Source organism: Dermochelys coriacea, chromosome 10, assembly GCF_009764565.3.
Source record: "Dermochelys coriacea isolate rDerCor1 chromosome 10, rDerCor1.pri.v4, whole genome shotgun sequence".
NCBI classification, from domain to species: domain Eukaryota; kingdom Metazoa; phylum Chordata; order Testudines; family Dermochelyidae; genus Dermochelys; species Dermochelys coriacea.
In genome coordinates this window covers 86,213,237-86,236,747 of record NC_050077.1, presented here as the reverse complement: position 1 = coordinate 86,236,747, position 23,511 = coordinate 86,213,237, and the positions used below count along the sequence as shown (strand labels likewise).

Here is a 23,511-nt window from a genome sequence, read left to right as displayed (position 1 = left end):
GATAATAGCTAGCTTACCTTACAGTGGAGATGGCACAGTGTCACTTTGCTGTCAAAGGCCACTTGTATCTGGAAGGAAATGTCACTTTAGGTCCTTGAAAGATTGTTTTGGCAGCGGTGGGGGACAAAGCCACAGAAGCCTTAGCATCCTCTAGTTCTGGTAGTCTTCTGTAATTTGCAGGGCTTCAGCCGTCAGTCCTCGCTCCTCTTCAAGATTCTCTCCAGCGTTCGCAACCACCAGATAAACTCCGACTTGGCTCAGCTGCTGCTCCGCCTGGACTACAACAAATACTACACCCAGGCTGGGGGGACTTTGGGCAGGTAGGAATATGCAGCACTGATGCTTGTAAGGGCATCAGGCTTGGTGGTAGCAGCAACTCTACTTTGAGGTTATTGAAACAAATAGATTAAGGTTTCAGAGTGGTAGCCATGTTAGTCTGTATAAGCAAAAAAACGAGGCATACTTGTGAACTAATTCTCAGTGATTTTATTAAGAGGTTCTGTCGTGGGAAGACTTTGTAATTTTCCATCTGGGCCCAAAATTACTTGTATCAAAAGGCTCAAATCTGCATTACATGGACTAAAGTGCTGCCACATGATGGGGCCAGTGGGTCTGAATTAGTGCCACACACCATAGCTACCTCTTCCTCACTGTTTGTACATTTACTTTGGGATCAATGCAAGCTACCTACCATGTGGTGTTCACTGATCATGCAACTGGGTAGATTGTTCAAGTGGAGAGAATTTCTTAGGGTATGTAATTAATGGTGTCTCTTTCCTCTTCTCTTGCAGTTTTGGGGTTTGAGCACCTAGACCAGTTTTTTTGGCTGAGAACTAGCACACAGCAAGATGTAGCAAGGACAACAACTGCTGCTGCAGGGAGTGTATGTAGCCATTGGTCCTGTTCCTAGGGAATTTGCATTTTCCTGGCCAAGTCCTCCTCAATAGCTGTTTATAGTCAACTATTGCCAGGTATCAATCTCTTTTGGAAAAAACTAATGGGGAGAATGTCTTATGCAGTCAGTGCTCCTCGTGACTGCAGGGAGCCATTCCACTGACTGAACACCCCAGTGGGAGCACACTCCTGTGGCATTTCTGTATCCCTGTTGTGCTTCATGCCGGGTGTCATTTTCTGAAGAGGAGGAAATGCAAGATCACACAGCTCCTCCTACCTCTTCAGCGGAACCGTTAACCTTTGTCACTAGGAAAGCAAAGAGAGAGAAGTATCCTACAAAATGCCTGTGTATGGTAAAAGGATCCGACTGTTTGCGTAGGGTTCAGTTTATACAATAAATCGTTTTGCAGTTGCCATGATCTCAGATTCAGACAAATCTGCAGGTATGTCTGATGCAGCAGGGAGAAATCACAAGAACTGGGTGGTAGGTGTATGTTGCTGTAGTGCCTGATTAGGCAACTAACAGTGTCTGTATAGCCTAAGGCTTGTGCAAATGAACACTGCACTTTGTTTGAGCAAGAGAGACAAATATGGAATTATTGATGCAAGCTTTCTTTCTTTGAAAAGAGAATTTTATATTAACCCAAGGAGAGGTAAAGGCAGTGGTGTGGTTAGGTCTAAGCATGTTTTTGCTCAGAGGCACAGTGCAGGAGCTCCTTGTAACAGACATTGCTCTGGCTACTACTAGAATAGCAGGATAGATGGGGCACTATAAGAGCAAAAATAGCTTTCTCCAACATAGCACAAACTTAAAAAATGTGCTTAGTTTGATCTGGGTGACCTGAACACTCTTGACATATGAGTATTAATTCACTTGAATCAGAGAGAGGGAGCCTTATGTCTGACATATACAACACTGAGCTCCCTGCAACAGTGGTGCAAGAGGCAAAAAAACCTCAAGTTAAGACAAAGAATAAAGGGAAACTACAATGCCTACTACAGCTCACTGCCATTGAGAGAAAGCAAGAGTGGAATTTCAGCATAGCCAAGGCTACTGGGGGATTTTTAATTAGCCAACTAAAATGCACAAAAGAATAAAACTGAAAAACATCCATCCACTCTGACTAGACAATGGGAGAGTTTTCCAAGCATAGGGGACAGCAGGATAGAATGTGCAAGCCCAAGAGGGAGTAATAATATAAGAGGAAGAGCCTGAGTTCTATGTACCTTATCAAAAACAATAGAAACCTTGAGAGTTCAACAAAGCAGCATGAAGGAGCTGCTGGGACTGATTAAGGAAAGATTAAAATAACTTAAAAACACAGACAGCTTAGCTAAGTGATGACTAAGGAAGGAGGTAAGTTATAAGTAGCTGAAAGATGCATGGCTGCAAATGAATTACTTAGTGCAGTGGGGGGGGGGGGAGAGCTATAATTTAGAAAGGAAAAAAATTAAGCTGGATATAATGGAGGTGAAGAGGCTCAACTAGTGATGGCAACTAAAATCCTTGGGACAGTCAAACTTAAACTGCATGGATCATCAAAGTTAAGTCTGGTGCTCCACAGGCAACTCCATCATAAAAACCCATTCATAAATTTATCAAGTTCTTTCTTATTTAGGAAGATCGTTTGCCATGATAACTCGTATTGGAAGGGTGTCCCAGGACCTCAGTCCTCTGCTGGTTAGAAACCTTCTAATTGGCCAGCCTGAATTTACTCAGGGCCAATTTATACCCATTTGTTCTTATACTAAGTGTAATTCAGCTTAAATTCATCTCCATGGTGTTCACCATCTACTGTATTTATAAAGCAATCCTATCTCCTCTCAGCCTTCACTGTGCTTGGCTAACTAAACCCAGGTCATTTAATCTCCTCTCAAGGTAGGCGGTGTTTCCCTGATCTTAGTACCCTCTCTTTTGCCAGTTTAAAGTAGTCATGATGAGGTCTTCCCAGTCCTTGTACAATGGCATTAATACTTCCCTCACTCTGCTGGAAATACCTCACCTCACGCTTCCCAGCTTTGTATTTGACTTTTTCACAGTCACATCACGCTACTGGAATATAGTCATCCTATGATCAACTAATACACCTACAATTTTTTTCTCTGTTTCCACTTCATGCACTCCCTAGCTTATAGGACCACTGTTAGTTACTACCTGTATTATCTTGCACTTTATACTATTGAATTTCATCCCATTTTCATTACTGTAGTTCAGTGGTCCCCAAACTGTGGGGTGTGTGCCCTCCCCCCCAGGGGGGCATGGAGGAATGTTCAGGGGGATGTAGCAGGCCTGGACAAGCCCCCATGGGAAGCACCACCCAGTCCCACTCTATCCACAGTACCCACCCCGCACCTGGTCCTGGGTGCCCAGCTGCTAGCCCCCACCATGGCCCCAGCCCCTGCTGTAGCCCCAGGCTCTCAGACCCCTTCCCCTGTCTGCATCTCCCCCCTGCTCCATGGGGAGCTGCAGCCCTAGCCCCAGCAGGAGGGCAAATGAGTTACCCAGGCCCTGGGGGGCACAACCCACAAAAGTGTGGAGACCACTGTGTAAAATAATTCAATCCTCTTCTCCAATGCATCATCAGCAAATTTCATGAGCGGATTCCTAGATTTTTTTTGCTAAGGTCACAAATGAAAAGACTGTCCCCTCAGGAAACTACGGTAACCACTTTCCAAGCCAATAGTTCTCCTTCAGCACAGCTCATTTTCTTGCCTTTAGCCATGCAATAAGCCTGCTTGGTCCAGGAGCTGGGTAGGATGGTGTTTTCTCTAGTATCTATAGCATTAGGTTAAATCAGACCATTGTTTCTGCCACTGTAACAAGGAAAAAGGTAAAGATAAATTATTATAATTTTTGTCTATCCTGCCACTAGGGTCAGAAGCAAACTCAATCCTGGTCTATCCATAGTGGTGGGCTGTAAGAACAAAGTTCTTCACTGATAACTTTATCACAGTCCCGTCTCTGAGGTGAGGTGCTAATTTATCTTTTCTCTCTCCCATTTCTCATTCTTCTGATTGCTTCAGTATGAAAAGAGACAGAAGATAGCCAAAAGCAAACAGGTCTCTTCTGCACTTAAGCCTGCAACTAAAGAAGCCTGGGAGGCTAATAGAAAATATCTAACAGATTAATAGAAAAGGGACACAATACATCATGCTGTGGAGGTCATGGCCACAGGAGCAGATTACAAGACAGTTTAGCAGAGGTTTTTGTTTTAAAATGGTTTGGTCTTCAAACTATTAGATCAGAAGAAAGTGGGGCCCGAGGGATGGGGGGGGGTAGAGAGCGATCAAGCTGGGCAGGCTCACACACACATCTCCAATCACATCACTTTCCTGCAGCAGAGAGGAGGCTTTTCCTTCATCAGTGTCTCAGCTGGTTGTTGCAGCACCTCTGATCATGTACAGCTATGCCAGCAGGCACAATAATTTACTAGGGCTGTTGATCACATTTAACTCACACAATTAACTAAAAAAAGTTAATCACAATTAATCGCACTTTTTAATCCCATTGTTAAACAGTAGAATACCAATTGGAAACTTAATAAATATTTTTGGATTTTTTTTACATTTTCAAATATATTGATTTCAATTACAAGTGTACAGTGCTCACTTTGTATTTATTACAAATATTTGCACTGTAAAAATAATAGTATTTTTCAATTCCCCTTACACATGTACCATAGTGCAATCTCTTTATCCTGCATGTGCAATTTACAAATGTAGATATGTTTTGTTACATAACTGCACTCAAAAACAAAACAATGTAAAAAACTTTAGAGTCTACAAGTCTACTCAGGCCAACTTCTTGTACAGCCAATCACTAAGACAAACAAGTTTGTTTACATTTACTGGAGATAAGAAGCAGGGAGCATTATTTATACTGTCACCAGAAAGTGAAACCAGGCATTCACATGGCACTTTTGTAGCCAGAATTGCAAGGCATTAACGTGTCAGATATGCTAAAAACATCTGTATACCCCTTCATGCTTCTGCCATCATTCTAGAGGACATGCTTCGTTGCTGCTGATGCTCATTAAAAAAAAAACAGTGCGTTAATTAAATTTGTGACTGGACTCCTTGGGGGAGAATTGCATGTCTTCTGCTCTATTTTACCTGCATTCTACCATATATTTCATGTTATAGCAGTCTCAGATGACCCAGCATATGTTGTTCATTTTAAAATGCAAAGGTATCTGACATTACATTCCATATTCTTTATGAAAATATGCTTATGATATGAATGACATAAGACGTACTTTATGCACAATGGCTCATGTGAGATATGATAAAGAAATTGCACTACAGTACTTGTATTAGATGAATTGAATAGTATGTTTTTACAGTGCAAATATTTAATCAAAAATAATATGAACTGATCACTCTACACTTTGTATTGTGTTGTAACTGAAATCAATATATTTGAAAATGTAAAAAATCAATATTTAATAAATGGTATTCTGTTATTGTTTAACTGTGCGATCAATCAAGATTTTTTAATTGCTTGACAGCCCTACAATTTACTCAACCTCTTTTGTACCTACAGCCTTCTGCCAGCTATGGATTATATGAGGTCTTGGTATCGGAGTGCAGCTGACTAAGGCCTGTGTGTCACTGTGTGGTAACTGCTTGGTTGTGTGATGGGGGCCAGATGCTGCACTGTTCCTGCAGAGGAAATGGCTTGCCTCATACCTGGAATCTTAAAAGTAGGGTTGTCAATCACACTTAACACCTGTGATAAACTGAAAACAAAATTAATGCATTAATCACATACCTCTAGGGAGGGAAGGAGACATGGACAGGAGGTGGGCGGCCAGGAGCCCTGCACCCCCAGCCTATAATTCAAAATATCCAAAAATATTTAAATAAATTGTATTCTATTAACAGTGCAGTTAAAACTGTGATTAATCACCATTAATTTTTTTTAACTGCTTGCCACCCCTACTTAAAAGATAACTTTAACCCTTCAAACACTGTTGCCTGTTCCAATTTTCTGCTCTATCCTGCACTCCCAACACAGATAAACAGAACCCAGTGTCTGTGTGCCTTCTCTGGTATCAGCCCTGCCAGACTGCAGCGTCTAGTACACATGCCAGGAAACAGTAACCAGAATGGTCACAGGAGGGCAGGCAAGATAGCACTTGCTCTACCTTAGAGTTCCAGGATCGCAACAGTGCCAAGCACACCTTCACCCACTTTCATCTCAAACCCATCCTGGAAAGAGAGCCACATCAGCAAACCAGGCTGCTCAGCAAAAGACATGTACATCCTAACCAGTACGCACACACAGAAAGGCAGTACTCAGTGCCCACTAGACCTGGCACTTGGTTGTGGGGTGAACGCTCCCACAGTCAAATAGAGTATTCAGTTCATTGTTCTGGACTTACTTAGGCTGAGATTTTAGACCTGGTAGCCACCTTTAATGCAACTAGGAAAGTAACTAGGTGTTTAGCATAGAGAAATTTAGCTGCAATCCACCATCTGCCCCTGAAAGGAGCCAAGTCACAGGCTCATATGAGGGGAAAAAAAGTGTTACCACAAGAGATTCAACATTTATTTCATCATAAAAGTCCAGCAAATAAAACTATATACAGTGATCCATGCATGTGGCCAGTAAAACACAGACATTTAAAACCTGATTAAAAACACAGTCTTCACACCAGCAGGGAGGGCAGGACACAGTGGATTAGCAGGGGCCATAGTCATGTTTATATTTTGGATGCTGGTTGTAGCCAACTCTCTCCCCAGCAATGAGGCTCTGAATAACCCACTCCTGCGATACAACAGGCAGCCGTAACACTTCCGCACACTTCAGGACAGCAGCTGGGCAGGACGAGTCACTCACCACCACGTCAAACACCCCCAAAGCAATATCTGCAGGGAGCAGGACACAGGCTATTGTCAGGGGAAAAAGAAAAAAGACTCCACCCTCCCTGCAGTCAAGAGATGTACAGTCTCACTGGTCCAGCAACCCTAGTCAGAAAATTCTATGTCTTGTAAAGTTAAAAGTATTCCACATCTAAGTTTGAGCTCAGATGGAGCCTCAAGTGCCGAAAATCAAAAAACAAGGCTGCCCTTTGCCAGATGAACAAGCAGCTGCTTGGGTCCACATCCTACATGAGTTCCATGGCTCACAGGTCACCCGCACTACCTCTCCTGGAGAGGGACTGAAGGGAGAGGAGATTCACTGCCTGATAGCAGACCCAGAAACGAAGCAACTGCTGACCCAGTTTTCCCCTTCTAAAAGCACAAACTAGACCACCACCTGAACTACTGCAGAATGCAAAAGTTCACTCCCAAAATGGAGTCGGTGGAAGAGTGGAGACTTCCCCATTTTATCCAGGCAGAGGGCTATCAGTTATCTTACCCTATGTCTGCTACCCCATTCCTGTTCTCACCTACAAACAGCCTAAGCCCCTGATCAAGTCAATTCTAAAATCAGTTTAAACTCCACACAAGACTGCACAGGCACTGAAGTCCCAACTACTGGATGTGAGGCTCTCTGGCTGGTGGGTACCTTTGTTCTGGGCATTCGAGTAATGTTGTTTAACTGATGCTGCTCCCCCTGTCATGAGGATTTCTGACCAGAGCTCCAGGAAGTTCTGCTGTTGGTCTGATACTAGAAGAACCTTCAGGTTACCAAAGGGGTTCTCTCGGGGGTGCCTGGAAAAGGAACGAGAGGAGGATAGATGTGGCAGATCCCTACAGACTCAAAACAGTAACTTAATTCTAGGGCCATTTACTCTGGTAGCCTGTCTGGTTAGTTATATGACCCTCAACACCCTTATATCTGAATGCCTCACAATCATCAATAATTTTATCTCCCAACAGCCCTTTGAGGTAAGGAAGTATTAACCCCATTTACAGATAGGAAAACTGAGGCACAGAGACAGATTTGCTCAGTCACATGATGAATCTATGGCAGAGCTGAGACATGAACTCAGATCTCCCATGTTCCAGGCCATGCCTTAGCCGCAATGCCACCATCCCTTCTCAGTCGGGGGAGAGAGAGGGGTGTGGCAGGGCGAGAAAAGCTGTGACTGGAGGGCATTGCTGAAACAAAGTATACTAGTGTTGTCCTCTTCTAATTTAAGATCTTTCTGGTAGCAAGGTGCCTGCAGCTGAACCCAATATCCTGGATGCATGCACCAGAGCTGCATACAGAGGGATTGTCACTTCCCTATTCAATTAAGAGGATAACTAAAATTTAAGATGCCACTGTTTATGAAACCAAAATTGCAGAACTCCTACTGCCATATTTCATTGAAAGCCCACATTCCTGCATCCCAGATTTCTCCTTCCCACTGAGTATTTGGGAGCATTGGGTTATTTCTTCCCCAGATGTATTAGCTGCATTTTCCCCAAAGAATCTCCTTGGAAATATGCAGGAAACAACAGTCTTTTTCTAGTTCCCTCTCTATTTTTCTGTCCTCTCAGTTTACTATGTATTTGCTAGTGCAACTAACATGTTAACCTTTCCCTTACCAGATCATTAATATTTAATAAAATAGATACTGTTGTGCAACTCTGCTGCATCCACTACACAGCCAATCTCAAGGAATATGATAACCTATCAGCTGCTTTACTCAAGTCCATAGCCAACATCTGCTGCTTTCTTTAATCAACTACAATTGTCATTCAAATTTTACAATAGATCTGCTAGTTTTCATGGGCTGGGTAACCCATCTGGCGCCTGTCAAACCAAGTAATTGCCTGTTCACAAGTCATTCTAATGTTCTGAGACTTGAAAAAACCCTCTATTTGGGCCTATGTCCACCCTTCCCTTTCTTCACTCACTCATGAAATCACTTGCTTCAGTCATCTTCAAGTCTCTTCCATGGGGCCCTCCCAAGTTGTCCTTGATTTTAACTAATCTTCCTTCACTCATGCTGTTGGAGTTCAACCTTCCTCTGAATTCCCTTTTTTCTAGCACCTGGGAAACACTGGCCCCAGAATATGGAAGCACAGGAGGTAAGCAGAGGGGACAAAAGAGATTGGCCGGTGAAAGCTGGGGGGTTCTAGAATCTGCCCCAGAAATTAGAGTGAGGAATACAGGTCCCTCTGCCCAACTGCATGTATTTAACCCGTTTGCTCCCCAAAAGCCCATGTCCTGATGAAGCCCAGGATCACATGGTGCAGAGAATAATTTCTGTCCTATTAGGGTGGGGTGGGGTAGGAGAAAATATAGTGTCTGCTATAGACACAGACCTTCCCAACTAGAGAATTCTGTTAGACAGCTCCAGCTGCTCTTCTCTTCCTTACTTCAGTCTGCTTCTTGTTGTGTCCAGGGCTAAAGGCAGATTGTCACAGGAGATGGTCTGCTCACTGCACAACCCCAAAGTATTGCACCCACACATTAGGGAGAGGGGAGGGAACTATGTTCCCTCCCCATCTAGTTACTTATAGGACTCCCATCATCACAGTAGTGCAGCACCTCCCAATCACTAGTGTATTTATTCTCACAACAACCCTCTTACTTTAACCCTACCTATGCCTTCAGATCCTGGTTACTCAGTGCTTACCACTCCAGCAGTCTTTGCTCTTGGAGGCTGTAGCCAGCTGGGAGAAGGTAATTACGGTAGTTTTGAAGCTGGTTAGCATGGCAACTATCACGGACCCAGACATGAGATACACAGGGAATTCCGCTGGCAAGGCACAGGAAGTACTTCCGGGTTCGGCAGTGCTGATCTGCAATCAGGAGACACTGATATGCCGCGTTACACTGGAGGGAGGCAAACAGACAAAGCGTCAGAGCCTGGTACTACCTAGGCAGCAGGAAGTATCCTTCCATAAAAACTTTTTCGAGGAAAAAAAAAAAGTGCAATTAAGAGCTGTCAGGAGGCACACAGGGCGCAAGGAGAGGTGTGCAGCTGCTCCCTGAAGGACTACACTCCGCTAGCCATCCACTTAGGCATCGCACATGAAGTATATTCCCCCAGTCTTCTGTGAAATCAGGTGGTTAAGGTGACTTGGTCATATGCCTAAGCCTGAAAAGTCCACCCCTTCCAGGGTCCTAAAGTCCAAGAAATCTTCTGTTCTGCTTCTAAGCTCTGCTATGGCCCTCTTGGGCTTTTATCAGTCTACCACTCATCTCATAAGGTGGCAGTATGGGGGAACCCAGAGCCCAACCTATTCAATGGTACCGAGCCCTGGGACCCCCTAAAGAGTTGGACTGCCTGCCCCTGTAACCAAACAAAAAAAGGACTTGTAGGAAGAGGCCCTGGGAAAGAGTGCATTACCAGCCTTCCTAGCTGGCCTCCTACCCTTCGAAGAACACTGATTCCTAGCAATCCCTCTCAGCTTGGCTCTCCCAGCTTCCAATAGATCACCACTCTTCCTGGTGTTGGTCTCTTCACCCTGCCTCTGCACTCCTTTAGCAGCAGCATGCCTTCTGCCACAGTGCAGCCCTCTTTGGCCTCTTCAGGAACAGCATGAGCAGACACCCATTCACCAGTAGTCTGTCTCTTTCCCAGGACGACTGTCTTTACACCCTCAGTGGGTCTGGCTCCTAGTCAGCTGACTCTTTGCCTCCATGTGGGGAGGGAGGCAAACTCTGGTGCAGCTGAGCCCTCAGCCCTCTTAAAAGACCACCTCACGCTGTGATACAAGACTTAAAGATCTTCTAAACTCTGGAGGTGGAATCTTTTATGGAAAGCCCACAAAGGCATCTGAGAGTATCCAAATATTTGGAGATTTAACCTCAAGTTTCAAACCCTCAGGCTGGAAGCTGTCTGGATCTTTGTATTTCACTGGGCCTTTCATCAGGAGATCTTCCGAGAAAGGTAGCTCCCAAGGAGTTCACAGACACTTTTGGAGTCAAAGGATCCAGGAGTTGTAAGGTTAGCTGGGGGCTATTAGGGATTCCCTAACCCTCTCCAACATGATCTTCTGAGCAACTCTGGTGAGACAAGGCAGAGGAATGAAGGTCAGATCAGCTGAATGAGAAGTCATCTGTCCTCACGGCTGTTGATTCCAGCGCCTGGAGCAGAAGAGATCCAATGTTTTGTTCTTGCTGGAAGCAAACCAATTTATTTGGGGAGAGCCCCATTTGAGAAGCACTAGAGGAGGAATCCTGTTGTTCAGTTCCCATTCCCCTGGGGAAAGAGTACAGCAGCTCAGCCAATTGACTTGGGTGTTCAACTTGCTCTTGACATAGGCTGTCCTGAGAGAGAATGGTTTCTTTTCTGCCCAAAGAACGATTCTGGTGGCGTCTGCCTGCACAGTGGAACTACAGGTCCTGTCTTGCCTGTTGATATAGACCACTTCTGCCTGTTGCCCAACTGTACTAAGGCAGCAGAGGAGGTCAAGGGAGGGGAAAAGCATCTAAGGGCATTCCTGATGGTTCTAAGCTCTTGTGGGGAGGGAGGTGCAGAGAAAGGAGGAGAGCTGCCCACAGCACCTATGGGGTTGTGGCTTATTTCCCTCCATGAGGCAAAGCTATCGAGAAACACTATGGACGGTGGCATAGAAGCAAAACACTCTGTGAGAATGGTTAACTGAATTAGTCAGTCTCCAGACCAGACAACTGTTAAGAGAATTTGTTTTATCGGTTTTAAATTTGTTACCTTTCGATTTCCTTAGATGTCATACAGACATCAAGGAGACAGACTGAATTTGAGCTCATCACATCCCCTCTTTTTGTCTCCTCTCTAAACCAGTCTGAATTTTTTCAATCTCTATTCACAACAGTCTTTGAGCAGTCCACAACAATGCCCAGGTCTCCTCCTAAGTGGATATAGTTAATTTAGAACCCATGAGGTTCAAGAGCAGTTTAAATGATTTCTTCCAATGTGAATTATCTTGCACTTGTCAGTGACTTTTGATCAAGAGCATCAAATGCTGTGGAAAGATCAAAAGAGGAAGAAAAAGGTGCATGGGCCCTATTCAGAGACTAGGACCCCACTTTATCATCCAGCCCATCCCTCCCCACAGACACAAGATTTCTAGGCATTACACAAACATTGCTTACATTACCCATCACAACATGGTTCCAATTGCCCTGCTCTGTACTGCTCCCTCCCCTTACACAGTTTCAGCTCCTCACCATTTCTATAGGAATGCATTTTGGGCAATCAGACTGCATGTCCTCACCTGGGTTTCATTGAAGTCCTCCAGGATGTAGCCGGCTCCAGTTCGCAGCTGCAATGCTGTGTACTGTTTGTTGCAAGGAATTGAGAATTCTAGAACAGGAGGAGAAGAGAGCTAAAAGCCTTGGCTACCTAAGCTATGCACAGCCCATTCCCTCAGCCCACCAGAAAGGGACAGACTGACCCCACAAAAAAAAAAAAAAAAAAAAATAGAAGAAGGAGTCTCTAAGGTGCCACAAGTACTAACGAATTTATTTGAGCATAAGCTTTCGTGAGCTACAGCTCACTTCATCGGATGCATCTAATGTGCCACAAATACTCCTTTTCTTTTTGTGTATACAGACTAACACGGCCTCTACTCTGAAACTGACCCCACAGAGATTCTAGTATCAGGAAGATGTGGTGAGGACAGAGAGCACCCCATGGAGATACAGCAGAGAACTGAGCACACTGCTGGCCAAACTGGTCACGCAAGTAACTCATGAATCTGAACAGCTGCTTTTAAAATCAAAACATCAAGTTCATGCATATTACCACTGTATCTGCCAAAGGCAGGTTCAAGCCTCTTATTCCTGCTTTCAAGCCTTAAGTCACTCAGCCCCATCCTGTGTCAGAGAGACTCTGTTCCCATATCTCCTCCTGCAATTTGCCAGTAATGCCAGCCGCAACACCATCTTCATTTCCTTCACTGACTGAAGAGCCTGCAATCGTTACCATAATTCTCATCCTTTGCCTCCCCTTCCCGACATCATACCCTTCACTGTAGGCTAAACTCCCTGAAGCAGAGACTGGGTCTGTGCTCATTTCTGTGAAGGGCCTAACACACAATGAGATAAACAGTAAAGAAGTGGGGACAACATGAATTTGCGTACATGCCTGAGCAGATACAACCCAGCCCCTTTCCCTAACCTACACGATTCCACCTGGAAATACAATGGGGAAGATTCATCTCACCTTCCTCTTCCTCACTACTGCCTGCAGGACCATCTGATGGTTTCTGGCAAATAGCCAGTTTGTCACTGGGGGTTGCCATAGTGAGAAGGAAAGCATAGCCCAGAAAGAGGGTCTTGTTGTGGGGCAATGGCCCATGATGCTCCTCCAGTGTCGAGGGATCTCCTGTGTGATCTCCACTTTCACAGGGGCTCACAAATTCACCTGCCCTCACAGCCCCTGTAGAGAGAAGGAACTGCTATGAAAGCCCCAGCATCGGATCACCCAATGCAATGGCACCAGGGATAAATTCAGGCAGTTCCAGATGTCTCACCATGCTGGTATTTTTCCTTGATGGATGCCACCTTGTGCTCCAGAATAAAAAAAAAAAATAGTTAGAAGTCTCTTGCCCTAATGGTTGCAAAGAATCTTCAAAATGTAACTGGAGTGTATCTAGCACAACGTCTGCTAGAGTGTGCAGACAGCCTGAAACAATAGCTCAGAAAATGGACAGCTGTCCCACTCATCTCCATGAGTGTTAATTCTGAAGTCTAATCATGTCAATCGAAATGTCAATACTGTTAGGTATTTCAGTGCTGATCAAAATATACAAGGGGGGAGGGGAGAGGATGATCACATCACTAAGATCTGAACAATACTCTGCAAAGGACATCTTGAATGGGCAGAACTTGGGACAGCATTGCAGTTTATTTTTAATCCTTCCGTCCAAGGTAAAAGAGCCTATACATGACCAGGGGGAAGGACAGCCTCAAACACAGAGGCTGTGGGTTCCACACATTTGCTCAGGAGAAAGGTCTACTTTCACATGCAGGGAGAGAAGCCTGCAGCCCCCGAGTTTACTTAGAGCAGAATGGAAGGTTCTTACCAGGTTTCATTGCTGCAGACTTGCGCCCTCGTTTAGCTGGGGATCTCTCATCTTCAGAGGCAAGTAGCTTCCTCTTCCCAGAGGGCAGACTTGGGGCGACACGTGGACTCTCCTGTCCTTTGCGAGTGGGTGTAGTGCTGCTGCTGGAAGTGCTGGGTGAGCCAAAGTTACTGCGCCGCTTCCGCTTCCCCTCCACCAGGTTATCTAAACCACAGTAAGCCAGGGGCCAGTCATCCATCTCCGCTCCCCCTCACCAAACCCACAAGCATCACCCATCCCAGAGTGACAGCCAGCCTCATAAGCGGAACACCCAGAGCTTCACACCATCTCCTGGCCCAGGGGGAGAGAATCAGCTTTCCTACATCTTGCGTCTTCGTTCACTCCCCATGAGACTCACTTTTCCTTATCTGCCTTCAGAGGGCAGACATCATGACATCCCTTCATTGAGCTAAGGCAAGTACTACGGATCCTCTGCAGCTCCCTGCTCTTCCAGTCACCTCCCACTCTGGGCATCTGTTCCTTCTAGGTGAATTACACCTGTGCAGCGACCACACACTGCTGTTGGAGCAGCACTAGAAAGCAGAAGCAGCAAAGGCATGATGAGGGCCTGTCCAGGGTCAGTTCCCACTGAATTCTTATGGATACAGTGCAATACCTCAAGGCTGCAAAAAGACATAATATGACTAGCAAAGTCAGTGTGTTGTCAGCTTATGGTTCTATTGGCTTCACACCTGGAGTAATACATGGTTTGGATGCAGTTTGGGAAGCCCCCAACAGTTCAATGCAGCCACTTCTTACCCAGGCTGATGTCAGCTGCCTTGGTCAGGGGTGTGATTGGTTCATATGGACTCAGCCCAAACTGCTCCCGAAGTTTGTTTCCTTGTTCCAAGGACAGGATTACTGCCATACGCTTGTACCATTTCCTCTGGCCTTCCTTTTCAATACAGTAATACAGCTCTCCAGACTCCTTCCGGTGTCCCTTCACCACACCTGACAAGACAGCAAATTAGAACTGTTTACTGACAAGATCTTTGACTCTTCACACAGTGCACAGTCAACCTGTGGAACTCCTTGCCAGAGGATGTTGTGAAGGTCAAGACCATAACAGGGTTCAAAAAAGAACTAGATAAATTCACGGAGGATAGGTCCATCAATAGCTATTAGCCAGGATGGGCAGGAATGGTGTCCCTAGCTTTTGTTTGCCAGAAGCTGGGAATGAGCGACAGGGGATGGATCACTTGATTACCTGTTTTGTTCATTCCCTCTGGGGCACCTGGCACAGGCCACTGTCGGAACACAAGATACTGGGCTAGATGGACCTTTGGTTTGACTCAGTAAGGCCATTCTTATGTTATGTTCCTGACTCTACCCCTCAGCCTGGCACCCACCTCCCAGCAGACAGTTCCTGCTGGATGCAGTGACCTAGACCAAGACCAAGGTCACTGGTCTTTTTCAGACCAGAAAGGAAGTGAGAAATTGAGCTGCAGGAGCACAGCTGTTGTTACCTGCACTGAAATACTCATCCTCAGAGAGCGCAGTCACCTCAGTTTCCAGTGGAATGGGATCGCAGAGTAAAATATCTTTGCCTAAGACATCACACTCGTATCCATCGTCAAAGAGCAGCTTATACTTCCCTGCCCCAACATCCTGGGTGATTGTCCCAGAATAGAAGTAGCCATTTGAGGACCACTTGGCTACCACTCGCAGGCCCACAAAGCTGCTCCCAGAGGATAAGTCCGCACTGTCCGAGGGACCTGCCACCACCTGCAAGGGAATTTCCGGAGAGTCACTTCGGCGCAAAGTACAAGGGCCAGCCGCATCAACTCTGTCCCCACTATCTGGTGGGTGAACCACAATGCGCACAAAGGGCTTCTCCTCTGGTGATGCTGTAGTCGAGAGATCTTCCACCCCTATTAGGCCACTCCCAGCTGCATCCCTGGGAAAGGGAGAGAAAAGAGATGTGAGCTCCATGGGAGCAGAGAAAGCAACTATCATGTACCAAAGGAAGATTTCCCAAGCTGGGTACTTGCACAACCACTCCTTTCTCCCCCACTAACCATGAACCCTTGCAGTTCCCCACTGAGCCCCTTCTCACCCACTCCTCCCATCATATGCAGCCACCTGCTCCTTATTCACTCATTCAAAAAAGAGACCCGGTTCCACCCTACTTTTCCAGGGTACCTTGTTCCAGTTGCTCGAGATGGTGGGCGGCCCCTTCTCCCTCGCCCACGGGGTGTAAGAGGTGCTTTCCCACCCTGTCGGAAGCCAAGTGCTGGGTCTTCATCCTCCTCACATGCTGTTGCTCCTGTCTGACCAGCCTTGAGAGGGGACCCTGGCTGGCCAGCTCCTTTTCTAGGGCTAGGGAATTAAGTGAGATTATTTCACTGCCCTAGAAGAAGCCATCAGCAAATCCACTCCCTCCAAGTTTCATTGTGTCCCTGATTTCTGGTGAGAAGTTGCCTGACAGCTACTTTGCTGGCAGAGTTTCATGAAGTCTATGGGAAGCACTGCACCAAGGGGAGGCAAATCCTGTCCTTTCAGGAAGAAAGGAGGGGTTGGGAAAAATAAAGAGAACAGAAGATTTTCCCTTTTCCATGTATCAAATCAGATCCCTCCCAGGAAATGTATGCAATACCCCACCCTTAGGGCAGTCACCATCCACTTGTCTTCATGACACTTAGCAGCTCACCCTCTCCCCAACCTAAGGTTGCCCACCCCCCAGGATTGGCCTGGAGTCTCCAGGAATTAAAGATTAAACTTTAATTAAAGATTATGTCATGTGATGAAATCTCCAGGAATACATCCAACCAAAATTGGCAACCCTACCCCAACCCCACCCGCAAGGGAGCATCTGGCTTCCTGTCCCTAAGGCATTACACACACCTCAATTTTCCTCTACCACTGGGCAAGGCAAACTCTCCAGCTTCCATTCCGCTGACTTTCCCTTTGAAAGATCCAGCTCCTCTCCCTGAGCTACTGCCACCATGTGTAGCTGACAGGCCACTACTGGCTCCACTAGATGTACGATGGAGACTTGAGGCCTTGGATGAAAGGGAGCTGATGTCACCAAGGTCCCCCGAGGTCAGTGACGAGCCCCCTGTTGTTCGGGAGGGAGAGATGTCGGTCTCACACTCCTGGCACTCCACTATGGGCTCTTCAGTTTCCTGAAAAGGAGAGGTCAGTCTATAAGAGACAGAAGCTTTATGTCGATGGAGGGTCTCTAGTGGTCAGATAAGAGAGCTGAGAGAGAAGAGGGGATCATGTTCATATCACGTGAACCGGAAAACATCAGTCCAGCCCAAGAAAGGGAACCCTATCTCAGAAAGGGGCTGGACGAGCTCCATGTGAGCGATGAGAGGTTACTTCCCTTGTACAGTAACTGGAATTCTTTGAGATATTTGCTTCCTATGGAAGTTCCACATGAGGGCATGCGTGTACTCATACGCTCTTGCCTGAAGATTTTTTCATTAGCAGTACCTGCAGGTCCAGGCCTACACCATATGCCTCTTTGTGCTCCAGTATGGGGGCATATAGGTAGGAGCAGACCGCACCACCCCACTTCCTTCTCAACCTCAGAGCATGGTAGACTTCCAAAGCAGAAGGAAAAGGAGGTAGGTAGCGGAGCATCTATAGGGACAAAACATCTCAAAGACCTCTAGTTACTGTTCGTGGTAAGTAACCTCTTCCTTCTTGGAGTTATCCTATGGGCACTCCACATGAGGAGATTCCTGAGCCACATCTCAATGCAAAGGAGGCTGCTAAGGAGGTAGATTCAGTACAGAGGGAGAACAGCTTCACCAAAGACTGCATCTGCTCTGGAGGCCTATACTAAGGCATAAAACGCTAATGCATATTCATTAGAGGTTTCAGATCCATTTCCTTATTTGAACTTTCACACCCCACGAATGTTGGAGTGCTCTTTTCCCACAAGTTACTAGGCCTTTTATCTCAAGCTTATTAGCATGTGTGTTAATTAGTTACCATGGCACGGTTGGATTTCTGCTTATGTTCCCATCTTAAAATATCTCAAGCTGGCATCAACAAGTGTATCTTATGGTTACCAATCAGCAGTTTAGTCATTACAGCATTCTATCTTATGATAAGAACAGCCATACTGGGTCAGACAAAAGGTCCATCTAGCCCGGTATCCTGTCTTTCAAGAGTGGCTAATGCCAGGTGCCTCAGAGGGAATGAGCAGAACTGGTAATCGAGTGATCCATCCCTGTCGCCCATTCCCAGATTCTGATTACGAGTTACTCTTGGTTAGCAGCTTGTGCTAAGACTTTTTAGGCCTTGACTAGTTTAGCTAAGCTATTGTTTTGCAGGCTCGTAGACACATTGCATTACTTCCTTAACTTATACCTATGTCTTACCTAGCAAATACATATACCTGTAGGCTACAACAACATTAAGTAATTCCTTTTGATGTTCTAAACTTGCACCTTTTGGACAAATCTGTTCAAACAGATAACCACCCTCTTAAAAATGCCTTAAAGACAAGAGCATCCTTTGAAGTGTGATAAATGTGTTGGGTACTAAAAAGGACTGAACTGATTATTGTAAGTTAATGTCATAAGAAATATTGATAATCGCCATGTTTCTTGGTGTAATTGCTGAACCTCAACTCTACAGTCTGATAATAGCTTGCAAGACTTTATTGTGTGTATAGCACACACCCAGAACAGTGTTTATGTCTATACTGGAATGCTGAACTGTTGATTGTATAGTAATGTGGCTCTGGGTGAACTAATAAATTGTTTGTTGAAGAATAAGCAAGTGTCCTGATTTAAGAAATATTGTTCAAGTTAAAAGCTGACCTGAAAAGAACCCAGCATTAAAAAAAAAAACAAAAAAAACAAAAAAACAAAAAACCCCAAACTAAAAAAAAAACCCACAACATTAGTAAGCCAACAGTCCCTGGACTAAATAAAAAAGGACTATCTTAAAATATTCCATTCTACATTGGCTATAAACACGTATCCAATTGGCAAACCTAGTTTGTTAGATTTCAGCTTTAAATCTAAGAGGCACCAAGGCAAGTTATAAAAATTGATCCCTTTTCATGCTTCCATCAATACTGATATGAAGGATCCAAAACAAAAATCTAAGTTACTTTCTGTGAGTCAGGTGAATAGAGATGTGAAAGTACGTGTCCTGAAGGTCAAGAGCTGAAAGTCTAAGAGAACCAAGGAGGGTATTATAGCAGTAGTTAGGGTAATCATAATGAATCAGAAACACTGAATGAAGATAGAGAATTCAAAGGTCGAGGATTAACCTCCAACACCCTTTCTTCTTTGGAACCAGAAAGTAGAGGGAATAGAAGCCTCTTCTTTTGAATTCTGAGGCTACTTCCTCCCCAGCCCCAAGATGCATTAAGGAGTTCACTTCCTATTCCAGAAGACTCAAGAGAGTGGTCCCTGAAAAGGGACAGGGAAGTGGGGGGTAGGCAGAGACTGGAACCGAATGGAATACACTTGGGCTTACTAACCTCAGGCCAGTGGGTCCTTAAGATATTCTCATCCAGTCTTCCAGCAAAAAGAAGAAAGGTTCCCAACAGGGTGAGGAAAGTAGGATTTGTAGGAGGTTCCGTAGGGCTCTAGACACTTGCTGCACCTTCCTCCAAAATCCAGTTCTGATGTATGTCAGATGGAGCAAGGTGGAGCTGTTGACCGATGCCTGTGGAATCTCCTTCTCCTGTGCAGGGGCTCAGATGTGCACTACTGTGGCTGGCATTTGCAGTTGCAATAAGGCTGCTGTCTCTGTTGTTGCTTTCTCTGTGACATGGGAATACAAGAGCTCCAATGACTGAAGAATCGCCCTAATGTCCCTATGACTGTGGAGTGCTTCATCCATAATACTGGCAAACAGATCAGCTCCCTTGAACAGGAGGTCCTCTGTGGCAGTTTGCACCTACTGTAGATGGAGGCAAGAAGCATGATTTACGACAGCGGTGGATGCCATGGTCTTTCCACCATATCCAAGGCATACAGAGTGGCTTGGCGGAAGGTCCTGGCCATCAGTGGTCCTTCTGCAATCAAGGTTCTCAGTTCCTCCTGCTGGTCTTGTGGCAAGTGGTCCATCTTTGTCTCCCCCAAAGAAGAAAGTCATACTTTGAGAGCAAAGCTTGATAAATCCACCACCCTCATTTGGAGGCAGGTAGAGGAATAGGTCTCACAGCCAAAGAAATCCAATCTTTTCAAATCCTTCTCTAACGGGGCATTTTTAGAAGCTCTTTCGATTTCTACTGAATCACCTGTACCACCAGGAAGTCAGAGGTCAGGCGCTGAAAGAAAAACTGAAATCCCTTTGTGGGGTCTTGCTATTTTCTGTCCACTTTCTTTGAGGTAGGTGGGATGGAAGTCAGAACATGTCAGATCATCTTAGCAGGCTCAAGGAGACCTTCATTAATGGACACTGCTACCATGCCCATTGTTGCTGTGTGAAGGATGTTCAACAGTTTATGTTGTTTCTCCTGAATGTCCAGCTCTTGGTGATCCTCTTGAGGTGGTTTTGGAAAACAAGAGGTTATTTACCTTTACAGTAACTGAAATTCTTCTAAATGTTTCGTTTTTAAGGGTGCTCCACTTAAGTGTGTATACATATCCCCGTGCTCTTTCAATCAGATTTTTGGAACCAGTGCCCATGGGGTCTGCACTTGCATCCTGTATATCCTCGTGCTCTGATCTGAGGGCATATATGGAACTCTCTCTCAATTACAAAATTTGGCATGGCAAGGACTCCAAAATAGAGGGAAAGGAGGGCGAAGTGGAGTGCCAATTGAGACAAAACATCCAGAACTGCAGTTACTCTACAGGTAAGTAGCTACTCCTTCGAGTATTTGTCCCTGTGGGTGCTCCACATTAGGTGGCTACCAAGCAGTATCCCAATAATGGAGGTGGGTGCTGAGGAGAGATCTAGTACAGATCGGAGAACAGCTGCACCCAAGGCTGCATCTGCCCTGGAAGCATGCACAATAGCATGGTGCTGAGAAAAAGTGTGCACAATGACCAAGCATCAGCTTTTCAAATGTCTGCAATGGGCATGTTCTAAAGCAGGGCAACAGATGTGGATTGTGCCTAGTGGAATGGGCAGTCTCGCAGAAGGAACTCCTCCTCCATCAGATTCAGGAGTAGATTTGATGGTTATTAGCATATTTGTTAATTAGTATATTAATGTGGGGGTGGGGTGGGGGGAGGCACGTGGCAACTCCCTACCAGATTGGACAGATTCCGAAGAGGGGTAACTGATCCCAGGGCCCTCACTATGGCCAGTAGGAGGAGTCAACAGGTGGTAATAGGAGTCTGAGTGACTGAGTCAAGTGAGGTGGTGGCTGGTCCCAAGGCTGGTCCCAAGGCTGTGGGAAATGAATAAGGGCGGTACAGAAGGAGCAGTTCTTCCAATGGTCTGAATCTCCCGAGGAGGAAAAAGCCAACTTGAGTTCCAGTGTTGATACTGTCAGTGCTGTTGAAAAGGTGTAAGCTATGTATTGGGGGGATGGGGAAGGAGATGACCTCTGGAGATCCCTTCCAGAGCTTATCTAGTTCATTCCCCTGCACTCATGGCAGGACTAAGTATTATCTAGACCATCCCTGACAGGTGTCTGTTTAACCTGCTCTTAAAAATCTCCAATGATGGAGATTCCATAACCTCCCAAGGCAATTTATTCCAGTACTTAACCACTCTGACAGTTAGGAATCATAGAAAATTAGGGTTGAAAAACACCTCAGGAGGTCATCTAGTCCAATCTCCTGCTCAAAGCAGGACCAACACCAACTAAATCATCCCAGCCAGGTCTTTGTCAAGCCAGGCCTTAAAAACCTCTAAGGATGGACGTTCCACCACTTCCTTAGGTAACCCATTCCAGTGCTTCACCACCGTCCTAGTGAAATAGTGTTTTCCAATATCCAGACTAGACCTTCCTCACTGCAACTTGAGACCATTGCTTCTTGTTCTGTCATCTGCCACCACTGAGAACAGCCTAGGTCCATCCCCTGTGGAACCCTACTTCAGGTAGTTGAAGGCCATCAAATTCCCCCTCACTCTTCTCTTCTGCAGACTAAATAAACCCAGTTCCCTCAGCCTCTCCTCGTAAGTCATGTGCCCCAGCCCCTAATCATTTTCGTTGCCCTCCACTGGACTCCCTCCAATTTGTCCACATCCTTTCTGTAGTGGTGGGGGGAAAACAAAACTGGACACAATACTCCAGGTGTGGCCTCACCAGTGCCGAACAGAGGGGAAATAATCACTTCCCTCGATCTGCTGACAATACTCCTACTAATACAGCCCAATATGTCGTTGGCCTTCTTGGCAATGAGGGAACACTGCTGACTCATATCCAGCTTCTCGTCCACTGTAATCCCCAGGTCCTTTTCTGCAGAACTGCTGCTTAGCCATTCGGTCCCCAGCCTGTAGCGGTGCATGGGACTCTTCCTTCCTAAGTGCAGTACTCTGCACTTGTCCTTGTTGAACCTCATCAGATTTCTTTTGGCCCAATCCTCCAATTTGCCTAGGTCACTCTGGACCTTATCCCTACCCTCCAGCGTATCTACCTCTCCCCCCACTTAGTGTCATCTGCAAACTTGTTGAAGGTGCAATTCATCCCATCATCCCGATAATTAATAAAGATGTTGAACAAAACCAGCCCCAGGACCGACCCCTGGGGCACTCCGCTTGATACCAGCTGCCAACTAGACATCAAGCAGTTAATCACTACCTGTTGATTTAGGAATTGGGAAGTTTTTCCTAATGTCCAACCTAAACTGCCCTCGCTGCAATATAAACCCATTGCTTCTTGTCCTATCCTCAGGAGGTTAAGGAGAACAATTTTTCTCCCTCATCCTTGTAACAACCTTTTATGTACTTGAAAACTGTTATCACCTCCTCCCCCCTTAGTCTTCTCTTCTCCAGATTAAACAAACCCCATTGTTTCAATCTTCCCTCACAGGCCATGTTTTCTGGACTTTTAATCGCTTTTTTTGCTCTTCTCTAGACTTTCTCCAGTTTGTCCACAACTTTCTTGAAATGTAGCTCCCAGAACTGGACAATACTTCAGTTGAGGCCTAATCAGTGCAGAGTAGAGCAGAATAATTACTTCTCATGTCTTGCTTACAAACACTCTTGCTAATACAACTAAGAATGATCTTTGATTTTTTTGCAACAGCGTGACACTGTTGACTCATAATTTAGCTTGTGATCCACTATGATCCCCAGATCCCTTTCTGCAGTACTCCTTCCTAGGAAGTCATTTCCCATTTTGTATGTGTGGAACTAATTGTTCCTTCCTAAGTGGAGTACTCTGCATTTGTCCTTATTGAATTTCATAATATTTACTTCAGACCATTTCTCCAGTTTGGCCAGATAATTTTGAATTTTAATCCTCCAAAGCAATTACAACCCCTCCCAGCTTGGTATCACCCACAAACTTTGTAAGTGTGCATCTATGCCATCACCTAAATAACTGATGAAGATATTGAACAGAACCAGATTCAGAACTGATCCCTGCGGGACCTCACTCAATATGCCCTTCCAGCTAGACTGTGAACCACTGGTAACTACTCTCTGGGAATAGTTTTCCAACCAGTTATGCATCCATCATGCAGACAGCGCACAGTATACTGGGTCACTGTAGATTTCACACCCCAGTTTACCATGCATTAACTCACCATTTAGACATGTCCTAATTTTCAGTCAGTCACCTTCCAAACCACCATTCTTCAG

The 23,511-nt window shown here is 45.4% G+C and overlaps 2 protein-coding genes across 18 annotated transcripts in view; one reads left to right on the top strand and one right to left on the bottom strand.

Moving 5' to 3' along the window:
• The window catches only part of TUBGCP4 (tubulin gamma complex associated protein 4), a 41,911-nt gene extending 36,219 nt beyond the window's left edge, over positions 1-5,692 (top strand). For 3 of the 5 annotated variants that reach the window (XM_038419670.2, XM_038419672.2, XM_038419671.2), the window contains 2 exons: positions 181-320; positions 792-1,308. In XM_038419670.2, the coding sequence (XP_038275598.1) occupies positions 181-320; positions 792-804 (153 nt within the window). In that variant the 3' untranslated portion in view covers positions 805-1,308. Of the gene's footprint in view, positions 1-180; positions 321-791; positions 1,309-3,918; positions 4,428-5,437 lie in introns of those variants that run through there. The other 2 variants (XR_006274786.1, XR_006274785.1) reach the window with 2 other exon arrangements.
• A 728-nt stretch (positions 5,693-6,420) lies between these two features.
• TP53BP1 (tumor protein p53 binding protein 1) overlaps positions 6,421-23,511 on the bottom strand; it is a 64,866-nt gene continuing 47,775 nt past the window's right edge. For 12 of the 13 annotated variants that reach the window (XM_043493897.1, XM_038418572.2, XM_043493894.1 and 9 more), the window contains 10 exons: positions 16,678-16,958; positions 15,976-16,152; positions 15,300-15,730; positions 14,593-14,784; positions 13,795-13,998; positions 12,933-13,148; positions 11,983-12,071; positions 9,414-9,613; positions 7,409-7,554; positions 6,421-6,765 (listed from right to left, as the gene is read on the bottom strand). In XM_043493897.1, the coding sequence (XP_043349832.1) occupies positions 6,578-6,765; positions 7,409-7,554; positions 9,414-9,613; positions 11,983-12,071; positions 12,933-13,148; positions 13,795-13,998; positions 14,593-14,784; positions 15,300-15,730; positions 15,976-16,152; positions 16,678-16,958 (2,124 nt within the window). In that variant the 3' untranslated portion in view covers positions 6,421-6,577. Of the gene's footprint in view, positions 6,766-7,408; positions 7,555-9,413; positions 9,614-11,685; positions 11,731-11,982; positions 12,072-12,932; positions 13,149-13,794; positions 13,999-14,592; positions 14,785-15,299; positions 15,731-15,975; positions 16,153-16,677; positions 16,959-23,511 lie in introns of those variants that run through there. The other variant, XM_043493900.1, reaches the window with a different exon arrangement.